The sequence below is a fragment of the Cicer arietinum genome, chromosome 7 (genome assembly GCF_000331145.2).
Source record: "Cicer arietinum cultivar CDC Frontier isolate Library 1 chromosome 7, Cicar.CDCFrontier_v2.0, whole genome shotgun sequence".
In the NCBI taxonomy this organism is placed as follows: Eukaryota; Viridiplantae; Streptophyta; class Magnoliopsida; order Fabales; family Fabaceae; genus Cicer; species Cicer arietinum.
In genome coordinates this window covers 16,040,573-16,058,535 of record NC_021166.2, presented here as the reverse complement: position 1 = coordinate 16,058,535, position 17,963 = coordinate 16,040,573, and the positions used below count along the sequence as shown (strand labels likewise).

General features: G+C 30.8%; 2 protein-coding genes across 2 annotated transcripts; both read right to left on the bottom strand.

Moving 5' to 3' along the window:
- Positions 1 to 6,623: 6,623 nt before the first annotated feature.
- LOC101491085 (peptidyl-prolyl cis-trans isomerase Pin1) lies at positions 6,624 to 9,195 on the bottom strand. Its single transcript, XM_004509295.4, has 2 exons — positions 8,817 to 9,195; positions 6,624 to 6,961 (listed from the first exon to the last, which is right to left on the bottom strand). The coding sequence occupies exons 1-2, from the start codon at positions 9,064 to 9,066 to the stop codon at positions 6,837 to 6,839; spliced, it is 375 nt and encodes a 124-aa protein (XP_004509352.1). The 5' UTR covers positions 9,067 to 9,195; the 3' UTR covers positions 6,624 to 6,836.
- Positions 9,196 to 11,629: 2,434 nt separating this feature from the next.
- Positions 11,630 to 15,307, bottom strand: LOC101490757 (peptide methionine sulfoxide reductase A5). Its single transcript, XM_004509294.4, has 4 exons — positions 14,931 to 15,307; positions 13,381 to 13,493; positions 13,125 to 13,269; positions 11,630 to 12,387 (listed from the first exon to the last, which is right to left on the bottom strand). The coding sequence occupies exons 1-4, from the start codon at positions 15,231 to 15,233 to the stop codon at positions 12,190 to 12,192; spliced, it is 759 nt and encodes a 252-aa protein (XP_004509351.1). The 5' UTR covers positions 15,234 to 15,307; the 3' UTR covers positions 11,630 to 12,189.
- Positions 15,308 to 17,963: the final 2,656 nt, after the last annotated feature.

Sequence of the window (17,963 nt, the reverse complement as noted above, 5' to 3'; positions counted from 1 at the left end):
ATTTTCGAAAACGATGTTCTTTACTTAAAAAGTTTTTCAAAAAAAATAAAACTATTTTTACTCATTTATATACCGGCAAATTCAAATAGTATAATGGTACTGGGAAATTTTTTCACATGCTTTGCTTAAGTGATCAAATGTAGGCCTAACTTATAGGGTCCATATCCATTTACACAAACTACCCTTTTCTTATAGATCTGTTCTTTATTATCATGTTCCAAGAATGTATTTTTTTTTTCTTCCTTTTTAGTCTATTTATTTATTTTATGTATTTATTATGAGTTTTTTTTAATGTAAAATTGTGAATTTTATAAATTTTAATCTACTAAATATGATTTGTATTAATTAACTATAAAATTTTGCATTATATTTTTAAGTTTTTAATCATTCTGTTGAACCGATCAAATCATGATCTACGGTTCTTGTCGGTTCGATTTTCGGTCTAGTTTTTAAAATATTAGCTGAAGGATCATATTGTTACAATGAATTATCTTTGAGGGGCTAAACTCTTATGAATAAGTCAAGTTGATGGACTTCATCAGTTGATCGTTAATAGAGTTGTCAATTTAATAAGTTCATAAATTATTAACCTCAGTTCACATGTTGGAGGGACAAACAAATTTCATAGTTAAAAAGGTCTAGAAAAAGAAAGCACCTAAAATTTTGTGAACTTAATGGAACATATGACCCCACCTTTTTTTATAAAAAAAAAAATCAAGTTTTTTTTTTTAGAAAATAATGTTTTTAATTTTTTCCATAAAATTTTTCAAATTAAAAATAATTTACAATTCTTTTTCTCAAAATATTTTTAATTCGAGAAAAAAAAATCAATTTCTTTCTAGAATTTTTTTATAAAAAAAATTCTCACAATTTTTTGAGAAAAATTTATTTAAAATTTTTCTGAGAAAAAAATGTTTTTGAATTTTTTCGATATTTTTTTGAGAAAAATAAATTCAAATTTTTTTTAAGAAAAAAATCTCAAAATTTACAAAATATTTGGTCTATGAGCCTCCTCTCTTAAGCCCACAAAAAATAATAAAATAATAGATCGGAACTTTAAAAAAATTATTTTAATAAGAGACCTAATATTATGGGCTTAGTAAAACATTTTTTAAAGGAGACTTTAGAGTTTGGTGCTTTATTGAGAGCTCTCGTCATTAACAATGTTAGTGATATATTACTCAATTAACGCACACATCACCTTTTATGAAACAAGAATTTGCAACAACAAAAAATGTTGTATGTTTTTTAAGATATAAAAGACCTATTTGGTAGAATGAATAAGTAAATGACCAAATTAATACAAATAAATAAGATAAAGGATCAAAATATAGATTCAGTCCGTTTAGTAAAAAAAACGTATAGGTTCCATTTTATTTGTTATTTTTCAATTATATATATTTTATTTTATTTTTATCACAAAGAAATTATATTAACTAAAACGTAAGTTAAGAATAATAACTTCCAACGTCATACATAAAAAATAAATTTAACAAAGAAAAAGTTTGATACACCGTTTAAAAAAAAAAAAGAATATTGTGACCAAGTTGAGCTAAGAAATAAACATATTTATTTGCTTCTCTTGGAGAATAAAATAACTAAGTGAGTAGGTCAAATTTGTGTTATGCAATATAGATATAATCTCTTTAAGAAAGATAAACAAGAGAGTATACTGAGTATAGCCATTCTTGATCATGGAGAAGGGGTTAAGGAGACACTTTTAAAATGAGGGTAAACACCGTCAACGTTCATCTTAATAACCTTCACACAGGATTTAATCCATGTGTTTTTGATTAGGGTTAGTCAAGTTCTGCTTTAGAACCTTACTCTTAATCAAAGAGTTATGAATAAAGTTAACTTGGTTAGAAATTTAATGCCCCAATTACCCCTCATCTTTGTATTTTGAGAGAAAACTAAAGAGTTTCAATCTTTTCAGAGTTCGTTAACGCCACACCAAAAAACATTTTCCATGCTAAATGGATACCAATATTGTTTTGAGTAAGATTCCATTCAAGTCAAGCATACGTATCAATGCTAAAGAATTTACTCTAGAATTCAGACTTAATAACTCTATTACTAAGTAGTTTAACATCTTTGCAATCTCTTATAACGTGTAAAGGGGTCCCATGTGTAGAGAGACAACGCTGACAAAGTTCGTTGGAGGCCATGTCTCTATGACATTTCTCAACATTTGTTAGGAGTTTTACATGTATCATTTTCCAAAGTGTCGTCCTAACTCTGGTTGGATTTTGCCAGTCCAAACCTCCTTGAACAATATTATCAAGTCAACAGTGGCCTCATGGGCTGTGAGGTTATTAAAGACTGACTTGAGAGTAAATTAGTCATCAGCAATTAGCAACCATATGGAGAAATCTGAAGAAGCATCAATTGAAAGCTTTAAGGGTCGAATTATCTCACAGATTGACACAAACAAAACTTGTTGCAGTTTACTCCAATTCTAATTTATACTATTTATGTAGCTCAATATAGAAATCTCATATTCTTCAGGTGGAATGGCTTGAGGTATTGACTAAAAAGATTTTCACAACTTAATATCCAATTATCCTTCTAAAATTTTGTAGAATGATAATCAAGAATAACCCATTACACATTACTTTATGTAATGGCCATAATTATACTTGGTTTCGGTTAGTTGAATCCAAAATATGTCTCTGTCCGGAATCAGTTGCCAAACAAGTTTAGTCATATATGTCTGATTAAGGACTTTGAGATTCTTGAAGTCACCTTCCTGCTTTGGCTTGCAAATTATTTTCCAAGAGATCAAATGGTATGCTTTTTGTTCAATTGTATTACCCCATATGAAGTTGTGACATAATCTCCCAATTTCGTCACAAATAGAACTAGGAATTGACATGGTTCACATCACATAAACATGAATGTTAGATAGTCATGATTGAGCAAAAGTGATTCTACCTGCAAATGCAAGATAGTTAGTTTTCTAATTTGTGAATTTAGATCTTAGTCTATCAAAGATAAAGGAGAATGAATCTTTTGAGACTTGTTGATGGCTCAAAGGAAATCCTAACATGTTAAGGGATTCCATGATAAATTTCCATTCGAGTATATCAAGCTTCCACTCATTGGTTTACAAATATCGTCCTTAGAAATTAAGTGATATTTTCAATGCTCAATAGTGATGCCCCATATGAAGTTTTTGCATATTCTGTCAATCTTTTCACATATTAACACAAGGAGATGAGTTATATATGCATAATATAACTTGGGATACTTGTAAGAGCGGATTGAGCTGGTGTAAATATTCCAACCATCAACAATGTTCTTGTCTTTCAAGAGGAACGTTTCTTCCTCATTTTATCAAAAATATTAGAGAAGGTATTCTTAGAGTTCCTTTGGTGGAACAAATGGGCTCCCAAATAGAGTCTCAAATCATCATGTTGAGCTATGGCAATAGCTTGAGTCAAGTGAGTTGCATTGACATGACTAGTATTCTTGGAGAAAAATACTTTTGGTTTCTATCGATTAATTTTTTTGTCCTGAGTGAAGATAAAAATCATCTAACAACTCCTTGATCGTGTTAACTTGGTCCGGTGAAACTTCAACAACTAAAACAAGATCACCAATAAAAGATATATGAGAGAAATTAGACCCATTACCTCTTACAAATCTCAAGGGATGTCGTCTCCCTTGATCAACCAAGTCTTGAATTTTTTGACCCAACATATACAAGTTATGAACACAACAAATATATTCTTGTCTTAACTTTGATGAAGCTTGAAATGCATTACTTTTAGATATATTGCAATTGATGCTATTGAGGTAGTAGAAATACCATTTATAATCACACTCATCATGTTAATAGGCAAGTGTAATTGCTCTAAAGCCTCCATGATGATTTTCCATTGAAGTTATCATATGCTTTCTCAAGATCTAATTTCAAAATCATAAAGATTTTCTTTCCATGCATAAAGATTAAGAAAATGATTGCTTCCTGCAAAATTAAAATATTATGAATTGTAGATCTTCTTCGTATGAAACTATTGTGATTATGAAAGACCACATAAGGCATGATATGTGTTATTCTATGATTCGTCTTCAAAGAACTTGTCAAAAACCGTTATCTCGCAGAATTTACTCAGATCAAATGCAGCTTCCTTTATGAATAGAGGATTCCAATCAATTCACAAATCACACTAAAACTCTAAAATAAATCCAAGCTTTCTCTCTTATTTCTTTTTCGTTTCGTCCCAAATATTCTTTCTGTCTCTTTACTGAAAAAAATTGTCCTTTTAGATTTTGTAGTGTTCATAGTATCATATTACAAGTGACGTCATATTTAGAGGTGTAATTCTAGAACAATTTTGTATGGTGCACTAGTATAACCGATAGAGTGTAACTCGACTAGTAGTCTTAACTGCTATATTTAGAGGAGTGTTATTGTGCAATAATAAAACCTATGCAGTGATTTTGGGAATGTTGTAGTTGCACAATTTTAGACAATACTGCGGAACATCTTAATAGTATGACTTAGTCCACGACTCAACTCAATAATATCTTTGATGGCTGAAAATTATTTTTCACAACAATCTTTGGAATCTAGAACAAAAAATTACCTTCTACACTTCATTTGTTCAGACCTGTCAACCAAAATTTTCACATGTCAAATGGAATGCCAAAGTGCTTCAAATACCCGTCCTCAGTCAGATTCATTTCTGACACTGACACTGGCACCTGGGGTGAAGCCACCTGCATCCTTTGCTTTTCCTTCCATATCTTCTAGTGAATTAAGCACAGTTCCATTGCCTCCTCCTAATGGGAACTTGCACTGCATCTTTCAATGGTAAAATCTATAAAACCTTTTTTTAACCCTGTAAAGAACATGGAAACAGAGAAGAGGTTGAAATATGAAAGGGAAGAGTCCAAGTTTTTGTACTGTGCTTGGAATTGATGGCCAAATTTTGGTATCATTGTGGGCCTTACAATTGGGTCCAAGGTTTTGAGACTTTTGACATGGTCTGTTGGTTCTTTAAATCGACCATATGTTTTAGACAAATTGGATGTATTTTCTTTTTTGCAGTTTGGTGAGATATCTGCTGATTGGGGGGTCCACAATGTCTTCCTTCCATGAAGTACATTCACCGATGGTACCCATCCATAATTTTCATAGCATACTAATAACAAAAAAGATAATGAAAATATGGCAACATTTTCACTTTGGAAAACATGATCTAACCTTATTATAGTATCAAATAATTATAATTTAATATGTGATAAATAATTTCACTATTATCTAAGTTTCTGAAAACTTGCTGCACAGTGCATATATTGTGAGCTGTTGCATGAAGTATTGATACTGAGGATCATGTTCATCTGAAATTTAATACTAGTTTGTTTGACAGTAAAACAAGTGATACGAGATTGAATAAATAAATGTGACGAGTGATGTAAACAAAAAGATATATAGATGGATTGTTGAAACAAAAAGATGCAAATAGAAAAACGATTAATAAATATAAGATTATATATATAAAAGTTATTATTCAGTGCTGTTTTGAGTCTTGAAATATATCATGATTTTAGTGAGTCTATGAGATTCAACTCACTACACATTTTCTCACAAAAAATATTAACCTATGCTCTTAAATGCTTCTAAAAAATATGTCAATTATGGGATAAAATGTGTATAATTTTTTATGAATAATGTGTATAATTTTGATTGGAAGAAGTAGGGAAGACTAAAAACAAAAAGAACCCGTACTCAGATGAATGTTACCTTACATCCCACTCTAATAATGTGTTCCACAATACATCCCGACAAGTATAAGTCACCTTAGAATTTCCACACCCACTACTAGGCTTGGAACTGCTCTAATATCTGCGCAACCTCCACCATACTAATTCTTATTCAATGGCGTTTTTCGCTTAAGTGCTTAACACAACGCAGATATTTACAATCAAGTGAAACAGACACACAACGTCCATCTAGATTTCTAATTATACTCACATTCAGAATCATCTTCGCTTTGGCTAGAATTGCAAGCTAGGAATAGTTGTTTTAGCTAGAATTGGTTTCAAGATCCTATGTCACTTTTTCTCAACCGATATCCAAATATCACATTTGAATACCATGATTGTGCATTAGACAACCAGGGGTACAACAAACATCACACACATAATAACTGCATCTCGGGGTAGTGGCACAATCAATATATCTCACAGGTATTATGCATTTCACAACACAATCACACATCTCTAACTCTCATAAGGGTATCTCTCAATCACAAGTCACAACTCAGAACTTTAACGATCAAATCTTAATATCTTAATATTAATACATCCAGTAGCTAGGTGAAGCTTATTTACAAGTACTATCTAAAGACCATGAGAATAGTTTTAACCCAATCAATCGTTGCACTAATTCACAATAAATAATATACTCAGTAGTAACTTAATAGTATATAATTTATCATCCAACTCTTAATAAAATTATTATTTGAACTCCAAGACTCACAATAGTTACCATCAAGTATTCATATTCGTATAAAAAAAACCCAGACTAATTGCATATCTTAGGTAGCAATGGAACCGTGTTTATAGTTGGTGGTGATGGAATTCACGACAGAATCCTGCCAAAGACAATAGAGTACAAAGTACAAGCCCCATGAATGTCATTCAAAATTACAAGCATACAGATACAGGTTTTTAATTCTTGTGAAAACAATATATCATCCAAAAAAACATGGCTCAGTCATGTCTAAATCATCAATATATCGACACATTATAAGCTGAACAACAATCGCGAGAATCATCTATAAATGCTACCGTTCTCTCTAAATGAAGATTACTCCGTGTAATAATCAATTTGTTCTCTTGATTATGTGGACTCCACTGTCAGTATCCACAATGTCACTAAGCTCACCAACTTTAAGAGCAAAAGTTGCATCTTCAAATGGCTTCTGCATCTGGCCACGACCAAAAGCACCTGCAGCCAAGAAATTGATCATCTTAGTTCGAATGAAAAAATTTATGCGTATATTCCATTCTATATATGAAAGCAATGTTTTAATGTACAACCAATCCTATTAGAGGGGTGCTAGCAACACTCTCTAAACACTCTTCCCAATGCACTTCCTCGTATTGATTGAAATTTAAATGGGTCACACATAAATTTGATCTGAGTGAGCTAAATATCAATCAATGGAAGAAAGTGGATTGAAAAGAACGTGTTATTAGCATTTAGGTATGTAAAATGAGATTAAGGTACAAAGGATAGGAAGTTTGAGAAATTGATTTCATGAAGATACATCTATCTTTATAACTAGAAATTCAGTTTCACGCAGATTGAAAAATCAGCTGTATTGATGGACATGTGAATTATAGCCCTTTAATTCGCATTCCAACAATATTTTATTTACCTACAGCTAGCTAATGTTAACTTCCATTAGATCATAACAACATCAAGAAGTCCAACATTATACCATCACCACGTGATGCTCAGTCATGCCAATTTACTGGTAGAAGGGTGGAACTAGAATAGAGTAAGGTTTAGGGGTGCAAAATAATTTTTTTAACTAGATTATTTAAAAAGTAATCTAGTTAAGGGATGTTTAGAAACATTTGGGGGATGGCATCCCCCTTGGGGGCTAACATTGTTTCTTCCACCCGTACTTTTAGAAAAGACCGGACCAATTACTTTGACAAACTGGTTAAAGTCACATTGTCACACTTGATTCAGAACTGAGAAAAGACCGGACCAATTACTTTGACAAACTGGTTAAAGTCACATTGTCACACTTGATTCAGAACTGAGAAAAGACCGGACCAATTACTTTGACAAACTGGTTAAAGTCACATTGTCACACTTGATTCAGAACTGAGAAAAGACCGGACCAATTACTTTGACAAACTGGTTAAAGTCACATTGTCACACTTGATTCAGAACTGAGAACTATTATATATATATATATATGATATGTGTTTTGTAAATTAAGATTGCCATGTATAAATTTCATATTTCATATATCTGAAAAATAAAAACACAAAATGATGACTATGTGCACACACATACATTTATGAGAGAGATGTAACATGGAGCTACTGCTGTTATAAAAGCAACATAATTAGTTAAATACGGTAAGCTGTTAGAAGCTTGCAACAAACAAGCCCCACCGAAACAAATCCCTGGTGTGTATCTATTTTGGACATGAATCCCAATTAATTCTAATGAATCACTACCTAAACTTAGTGTAGTAACTAGTAAGCCACTTTATTTTGTCAACTTTGTATTGCCAACCACTTTTCTTTTGTCATTTAATTTATGACTTGAAAGGATGCACAAGAAATAAGGTTACCCACAACTAACCAAACTAAAATCCGTAGATAATCGTATTCTTGGACCTATTCTTCTTAGGCAGTAAAACCCAAACCATTGCTTGCTAGTGAATAAGAAAAAATATCAATAACTTCTCAGTTCTAAATTCTTATTCTGTTCTCAAATGACAAACAAAACACATAATTTTGGTAATCTTTCTAGCAGCAGTGAATTCATGTGATGTGAAAATTACTTTCAATTTTTTAATTTTGCTTACCACTATCAATCTCACATATAACTAAAATAGATTCTTAAAACATCTTTACAGTTAACAAATCGATCAATAACAGTAACAAGATAGGCATTCAAACTCACTCAATTAACCTAGGGTTAACACAATTATCTCAAAATCAAGTTAAAAAACAGTCTCACACAACAAACAAACTCAAACAATTACAATACAATGCTTGATTATCAGAAAACAAAAATTAGAAAAAGAAAAGTTTCTATGATAGAGAGTACTGACCGAGATCGCCGCCGCGTTTAGCAGAGCTACAATCTGAGTAACGAGAAGCAATGTCTTCGAAAGTTGCCTTACCAGAAACGATGTCGTTTTGCATTGCCTTAAGGATAGCAACGGCACTATCTCTACTAGTGTTCTTGATGACGTAACCTTCTGGATCTTTCCACGAAGCTTTCCTTCTAGAACCTTCGTGTTTTATCAATATGTGCGATGCCCTAACTTCACCACCGCCTTGTCTGTTTGATGAAGACATCTTCGTTTCTTTCTTGTGCTTTCCGTTTTCCTCCTCTGCCGCCGAAATCGACGATTTCTTTCTCTTTCGATCGGAATCTATCTTTGCCACCGTTAATTGATGTAAGAGAGGAAATGAAACTGAGCTAACTCGCTAATGTTTTTGGTATTTATAAAGTGGATTGAGATCAAGGTTACAATGTTTCTTCATGTATCTGAGTCGTTCATTTGAGTTCAATCTTGCGGTTCAGGTTCAGTGTTGTTATGATAAAAAATAAATCCCGTAATTCCAATTGAACCATGTTTCACCTACTCGACTTGTTGCTTTTAAGAATCTTTGTATTTGAGTTTAATGAAACCGACCATATTAAATGGTTATAATTTTTTGGTAAATAATAAAATCAAAAGAAATCTCGTGCAAACACTAAGTCGTATATTGTTTTTCTGGTACCAAAATTTTATTTTTGAATTTCTAATAAGTAAGACTAGGAAAGTAGACATTCTCTTTAATTTTAAAAGTAACATGCGGTATCACAATTTGTCTCTTTGAAAGAAAATAAAATTTACATTTGAAAGAAAATAAAATTTATATTTGAAAGAAGAAAAATATATTTTAAAATCTTTAAATTAAGCTTCTGTTACTCAATTGTAATATCTATAAATAATTTTCTATTTCCTGTAAATATAATTCTTTTTACTAAAAATAAATAATATTTATTTATTCAAATTAGTTAAATATGTTAATATAATATAAATTCAGAATTACTATAATCAAAGAGGATGAAATTGCAAAATAATTTATAGAACTCAAATTAATAATACAAAACAGTAAAATACTTATAAATATAACAAATGATAAATAGGAGAGATTATACGTTAAAATTATTTGTTAGTATTTCATTCAATCTTAAATATAAAAAAAAAATTGATTAATAAAAAAAATATATTTTTAAAATAAATTAAATATATCAATAAAATTGAGTATATGAATTGTTGAGCAGTTAATAAATTAAGACGAATTGAAAAGTCCCTCAGAGATTTGTGCAAGTTATGAAATTACCTATTTCATCCAAAGTTAAAACATTTATGTGGAGACTTGAGAGAATCTTTCTTCCAACACGGCGAAACCTTTTATTCCCTTGTTCCTATATTTGTTGTGACCAACGCACCGAGAATCTACGACATTTTTTTCTTGTTTACCTTGACAACGCTCGATGTTAACAAAAGCACACTTATGGCGGTAATGGATATGAGTGTTTTTGGCTATGGATAGATCTGGAAATTGGGTTATCTAAATTAATTAAACTCAATATTTTGAGATAATTCATTTAAATTTAGTTTTAATTCGAACTAATCCATTCAATTATCTTCGATTTAGATAGTGGAACATTTTGAACTTACGAATTCATACCACCAACTCATTTACATGATATATATATTTTTACTTATTTATTTATTATTAATGTATAATTAAAATTTAATTGTTGAACTATATCTAAGAATTTATTGCTAATTTAATTAATTTTAGTGTATTATTGTGTTTGTAAATTTATTTTAAATATTAAATAATATGTTACGATATAATTTTATTATTTTTTAAATATACTTTTTTAGATTTTTAAATTTAATTATATATTTTTTAAATAATTTTTTTTTATTACCCGCTCACCTAATTCAATCCAACCGATTCATAATTAAATTAGTTTGATTCACATTGAAAAATCATGAATTGAGAGTTTAATCCAACCCGGATGATGGATACACTAATGCCTTTGAATGATGGATTTGATGACAGTTTTTTTGTTGTGGCAGCTTTGGCACTATAAGAATAACTCTTTATGTTTGTCATGGTAGCACAAAGGAACGCCAAACTTTGGAAGAATAAGGTTGAACCATTGCAAGGTGTAGGCTTTCGAACTACCAATTTTCTCACTTGGTGGCAGCCTGCTCAGAAGGTAAACATGACTCAAACCAAATATATTTCCTCAACTGTTTTTTTGTTGAAAATCGCCCTCACGGTTTCTTCAAATGTAACATAGACGATGCTACAATCCAATAATAACTCACGTCAAGAATAAGAATGTGTGTAAGGGATGATCAAAGTAGATTTGTCGTGACAAGGACAAATTGGCAGCAGATGCAACTCCAAGCAAAAAGAAGGTGAAACTTTGAGTTTGTTGCATGCTTTTAATTAAATTTTAGCTTATGGTCTTATTTGATTTGATTGTAAACAATTTATTGATGACGAACTCAATGTAAAATCCAACATGTCAAAATATGTCTCTATTACTATGAAAAAAAATATGATTCTATTATTCCAGCTTGTACAATCATATTAGTTATAGACACCATAAATTTTATACCGTTTTTACTAGGCAACTAACTAATGATAATACTCATCAGTTGGCATAAATAGCTATCTCTTACCTCCTCCCAGTGATTTTCATTCGCCACCAAATTATATTGGTAATGAAATGAGTTGACTAAATTTAAGAAAAAAAAGTAAAAATTTAAATGTTGTATTATAAACATTGTTTTTTTAGGGGTAAAAGAAGTTCTTAAGAAACATCATAACTCCAAGAATCTAACAAGTACGAGCATAATACATTCTTCACCTCGATGAATGTCAAGCTGAACTTACTAGTGTATCTTATGTCATCATCATATGGCAAAATGGAAATAAATTTACGAGAGCGCAAGTAAAAAATGTTTCCTTTCATGGGGTGAATGAGACTGGGTTGGAATTTCCTCATATACTTAAGAGTCCATTCATTTATGAGAGAAACAAAACAAAAAAAAAGTGCATTTAATATTATAATTACTAAATATTTTCTCTTTTTCTCTCATAAATGGACCCTTAAGTAATTCAGGAGATCCAAACTCCTGTGAAACTCTAGTTCGATCGCAATTACAATAATTACAACAAAATGGTATAATCATATTCTCGCCGTGCGAAAATCATATGCTTCATTCTCCTTTCAGTATTTCGAGCCCTGCAACTGATACTTGATTCTCCATTTGGTATTTTGAGCCCTGCAACTGATACACTACAAGCTACTGAACCAAACCTATAGATACACTGAGAGCACCATGGCAAAAGAATGACAATTTTTTTTTAATATGAGCAACTTCCCCTAAAGGCCAATTACAATTCCCTTAAAATGGGCCAACCCTTTTTTATAATCTCATTGATTTTTGCATCAATTTGCTTTTGAATATTTGGAGGGCAAAGCTCAGCTACATATCCGTTCAACTTTGTTGCCAGGTTTGACCTCTCAAGCTCCTCTTCAGGCAGATTCCCAATTAACTGAAGAAGGAAGGTATTTTGCTTGAGTTCAAATTTCTGCATGTATTTACAACAGAACATGCAATATCAGTCAGTGATCTAATGGGAGAACTTTGACAAGCACTTTTTTCACCTACTACAGTTGACATAAAATTGAACTACTGAAATTGTCTACAATAAGACGAAAAAATGGTATATAGATGTTTTTTGGCCACAGTAACAAATCTATTAATCAATGTAGAGTTTAGGGCTAAATATGTTCAAGCTCAACGAAAAATGCACACCTAAGCCAAAATGGGAGTGTACTCATCCAATATCAATACATAATCGATACTATTTTTGGCATAATCCTTAGCTCTATTTGCACCATGGATGCCCACTGTCCTCAAAGTATTGTTACTCAACTGAGAAACATATTGAAGTCCTGCTCTCACCTAATGCCTCCCCCAAAACATATTCTCACTCTTGCAACCTTGAGCACCCCAAAACCATTACAGCGAAACAGACTTTCATACTCACCAATCAAGCTAGAGAACAGATAGGACTCAGATTAGGGAGATCAGAAGTGGATAAACTTAATTGTATTTTTTTCGCATACAAAATTATAATATCTTTTTATTTAATACTACATTGCTGTGCCAACATCTTAATATTTTTTCTAAAAACACTGTATTAGGGTATTGCATTGTATAATTTGTATTGGTTACTCATACCTAGATCTATGCAAACATAGGAGAAGAAAACGCTTATCTTCTACACCAATTATACATAAACATTATTTTGGAATAACATACCTGGTGCTCTGGCTCTGCAGGGTGAAATGTTCCAAGTTGCAGAATTTGAGTAGTCACAATGCTGCTTCTTGACCTGGTTTGCTCCTGTTCTTTGCTGACAGAAGCCATTCTTGATTCTTCAGTTCCATTAACAAAAATAATAGATCTGTTGGAATGTAAGTATAGTATAGTTCAGTACTTAGCACATGGCATGAGATTGAATGTAAGGGATATCACAAAGAACTGAAGCAGTGCAGCTAGCACATACTCCTCCTACCTGTACTGATTACCCACATCAGGACCTTGGCCATACACCTGCCTCGGATCGTGGCTTGACCAAAAAATGTCAAGGAGTTTCCTAAAATTAATCAGCCGTGGATCATACTCAACCTGCATTGTATTTGCAAACCATAACGGAAAATTCAATAAAATCATCCATGTTCAACGCATCATATCAGTAAACCAACGAATATTCGTTCATGGTATAAAAGAAAATCACACCACCAGTTGAATGCTACACAAAATTATCAATATTTAGCAGTCTACAATACATGAATTCCAGAATCAAGAACTCTGGATTTTGGTCAAGCATGTTGTACTGCTACCTTAATCAAATAAAGAATTAAATGAAACCTCGACTACTCATGGACCAAGGATTCCAATTTACTCAGAAAATATCATAGTCCTTATCATTGGGAATGAATTCTCTACATTGACATTATGATTATGTGAAATGTAGACCCTTAAAAAATACAACAGTGGGAGGATTTAATAATATAGGAAAATGAGATTGCGGTGTTTGAATGGTAGAGATTGGTTCCAGGGAGAAAACATGAGATTCTCAATGGAGAGAATTCATTTCCGGATTTATATATGTCAATCCAGGTGATAAAATACACTAGTCTGGCAATGGCCTTTGGAGATTCCTAAGAAGCATGCAAAACTTTTCCAAACATTGGTTGGGCGCATGCCTAAAAATGGCATCCTTTATGAAGCCTTTTATTAAGCTTTGTTAGGACATGTCATTCATTCGAAACAACAGACTTTCAGCTGTTACAAAGTTAGGATTTAAATTTTTAGTTTTATTTCAGTGTTCAAAATAATTAACTTGGCAACCTAAATACAATCCAAGTACAGGAAAAACCAAACTTGCTAAAATACAGCTAGGACAAAAAATGTTAGGGAATTCTTTGTGAAGGATGACGGGTCTATTAAATAATAATTACTCGCATCAGTTGTAATTAGGTTCTTGACATTAATTTCAAAATCTCTTCAAAACTTATAATCATTTTTACTAAAGATACATTTGGATTGGATTATAAACAACTTATTTGAACTTACCTACCGGCTACTAGCATAAACACTCGTGTGAGAGTTTGAGTGAGCTTATAGGATCAGCTTATGACATGAACACACTTTGTTTTCTGTATATTTCAATATACTCTTCAAAATATTTAATGAAAATAACTCACAACTATACAAAAAATAGTTAAATTAAAATTTCTCTATGATTACAAAAGTAGCTTATACAAAAGAACTAATTAAATTATGTATCCATGTGCACCACAAGTGAAGAGCCAAATAATTGAAAAGTTAACTAAATTCAAAGTTAATTCAAATTAGGAAATTAGGAACTACTTACTAACAATCCTAATAAACACAAATAATTATGAAATTGGCCAAAAATTAGATTAACTACTCACTAATTAATCAACCAGCCCAACTGAGACGATTCGAGTGTCAATAATGCAAATACGTAACAATGCCTATATAAACAAAATCTTTTCGCTAAAAATGTAAAATAAAAAAAAAAACGAAAATTAGAACCTGAACGGATTCAGCGTGATCACCGAAACTTCGATATTCAGGATTAGGTTTAGATCCACCGGAATAACCAACAGTGGTCCTAACAACGCCAGGTAAGCACCCGAACACAGCTTCGGATCTCCAGAAACTTCCGAGAGCGAATACGGCCGTTTGCAAGTGCTGTTGGTCGGGTTGATCGCGGGCGGGTTGTGTAACCCGATCCGGGAACCGAATACAGTGTGCATTGTCGAGAAAGAAAGGAATGAGGAAGATGAATAGTGAAATAATGTAATGATAGTTGTTGTTCCTCTCTGAAACTCCCATTTTTTATTTTTATTTTTGTGGCGTTGCGTTGCGTTTTGTTTTGGTTAAAAGCGGAAACCAAGGCGTGGGAACAAGTGGCTGTTGTCGTTTTTAGGACTTGGATTTGTGAACGGCCGAATGCTGTATTCTACCTTAATGTCGTTTTTTCAGATTCTCAGTCGTTTTGTTTGTTTGTAAACTCTATTCAATTTTAACTTTTAAAAAGGAACCACTTTTTATATTAATTAAAGATTTTAGATTATAGAGAAAGAAAAAAAAAAAGATTTAATACTCTTTTTGACTGAATTAAAGATTTAAGATAACAAATGTTTTTTAGGCAAGATTAGAAATGTTACTACCTTCCAAAAAGTTATTATTAAGAGAATACATTATTGAAGTTATTTTACACAGCCTCAACATTTCAATTAATTGCATAATTTTTATTTTTAGTTTTTTATTTAATATGTTGATAAATGGTGATTTGTTTGTCAATATAAAATAACTTTATATTGAAAGTGTATGTCCATTAATCTCTATTACTAATGTTATTGGATATATGTATATCTCTTATATGACCTTATGTATTTTAATGGAGAAGATTTAAATTATATGTCATGCTTTTAGTTTTTTTAAGAATAAATAATGTTAGTAATTAGTTGTTATCTTGTTATTTGGTGAGTTGAACTCATGATTTTCTTGTCATTTCAACTCTCCTAAATTATCAAATCACTTTATAATTCTTTCGTACTTTTAGGTTTTTGGTACAATCGACAATTATTCTTTCAAATTTTAGTGACATTTTCTTCAACTTAAATTGTGAGACCACATCACTTTACCTAAGTAAATGGCACAACATAATGTATTGAATAGAGAATGATCACAATTTTTACCATTAGATTAAGTGAATTGGTAATATGGATGACATGCTTAAATTAAAACCTTAAAAAGTCATTAATAATTTTTGATTTTTTTCCTTTTTATCTACAGCAGTAAAAAGATATTAAAATCGCTAATAATATATTGACGTAAAGTTAAATATTAACTAGAAACCACCAAAGATTCTAAGATTAATTCTTTAACTTATTTTAGGGAAGCCATAGAAGCTCATAATTTTTCATTTTACTTTTACAATGTTGTTCACCTTATAGAGTTGAAAAAATATACGGAAACTTGTAATCTATATAATTCTTGGCAAGTCTCCCACCTCTTCATTCCATATTAATATTAAATGTTAATATTAAACAAATAAGTGGAACTAAGCATACCTTTAAATTCTTCCATATGATTTTTATGGACCAGAGCATTGCATAGAAAAACCACACCAAATTGGTGAGTCTAATTAAGCTCTTAAATGGTTATTCAAGCAGTTTCAACTAAGTACAATTACAATTTTGTCTGATGTGGTTAGAGTTATAAAAAAAAGTCTAAAATTCTAAGGTCCCTTTAATCTTAGACTTGCATTTTATTTTTAAGTGTGGGAGTTCAGGAGATTTATAAACCTCCAATATTTTGTAAATTTTGAGAATTTTTTGTTGAAAAATTTTTGAAATTTATTTTTTTGAAAAAAAAGTATTTCTCTGAAAAATTTTAAATAATTTTTTCTCAAAAAATTTTGTGAAAAAAATTAAACAAAAAAATCAATTTTTTCTCTCGAATTAAAAAAATTTCAAAAAAAAATTATAAATAATTTTTTATAGGAAAAAATCAAACATTTTAATCGGAAAATTTTGAAAATAAATTATCATTTTTTTTTTGAAAAAGTGGGCTTATAGGCCCACTAAACCCGCAAAATTTTAGGAATTTTATAATGTTTGGGGTTTTCTTTTTTTAGACCTTTTTAACTAAGAAATTTTTTGATCCCTACAACATGTATACTGGGACCAATAATCAATGAATTTGTTAAATTAACAGCTCTAAATATAATTACTAATTATCGTCGGTAAAAAATGATTGGTGTTGTTTATGCTATCAATAATAGGACTAACTAGGAACCCTAATTCCATGCATTGTCTCTTTCTTTCCACGTGTTTTAGTGAATGATGGAACTGTGATTGAAGTGGAGGTGAAGTTTCATATTCACTTTGGTATTTCTCATGAGAGTTATGAGTCAATATTAATTTGGTCTTATTGACTCAGATTATTATATCCGTCCTATTTCTACTATAATTAGGAGTGTAAAATATATAGTTAATTGTACCATATTAATAAATTATATTGCATTGCATCAATAAAAACTAAACTAATTAAATGGTTCATGAATTGAATTATATATTTAAAAGAATTACGAAACTCTTTTCTTGAAATTTTTTTCGAAAAAATAATTGAAACTTTTTATCGGAATTTTTTTTATAAAAAAAGAAAATCTTAAAATAAATCGAAACTTTTTTATTAAAATAATTTTAAAATTTTTTTTTCGAAGAATTAGTTTAAAATCGATATTAACTAAAAACTTGTTCAAAATATTAAACTGGTTTATATTTATAAATCAGTTTCAAATCGGTTCAGAATTGAACTTGATTCGAAAATGATTTTCAAAAACTGAATCAATCTATTAATATAGTTCAATTCAATTCAATTTTTGCACCATAAATACTCATTCCTCTAGTCTTTGAATTGTGTACGGCCATAATATGATTGACTCTCAATGTCCTGCACTAATATCATTTAGATTCTCCACCTTTAGATGCATCCTCAATCTCTAAAAATATCGTCATTATCTAATCCAAAATAAAATCTTATTAAAAACATAGT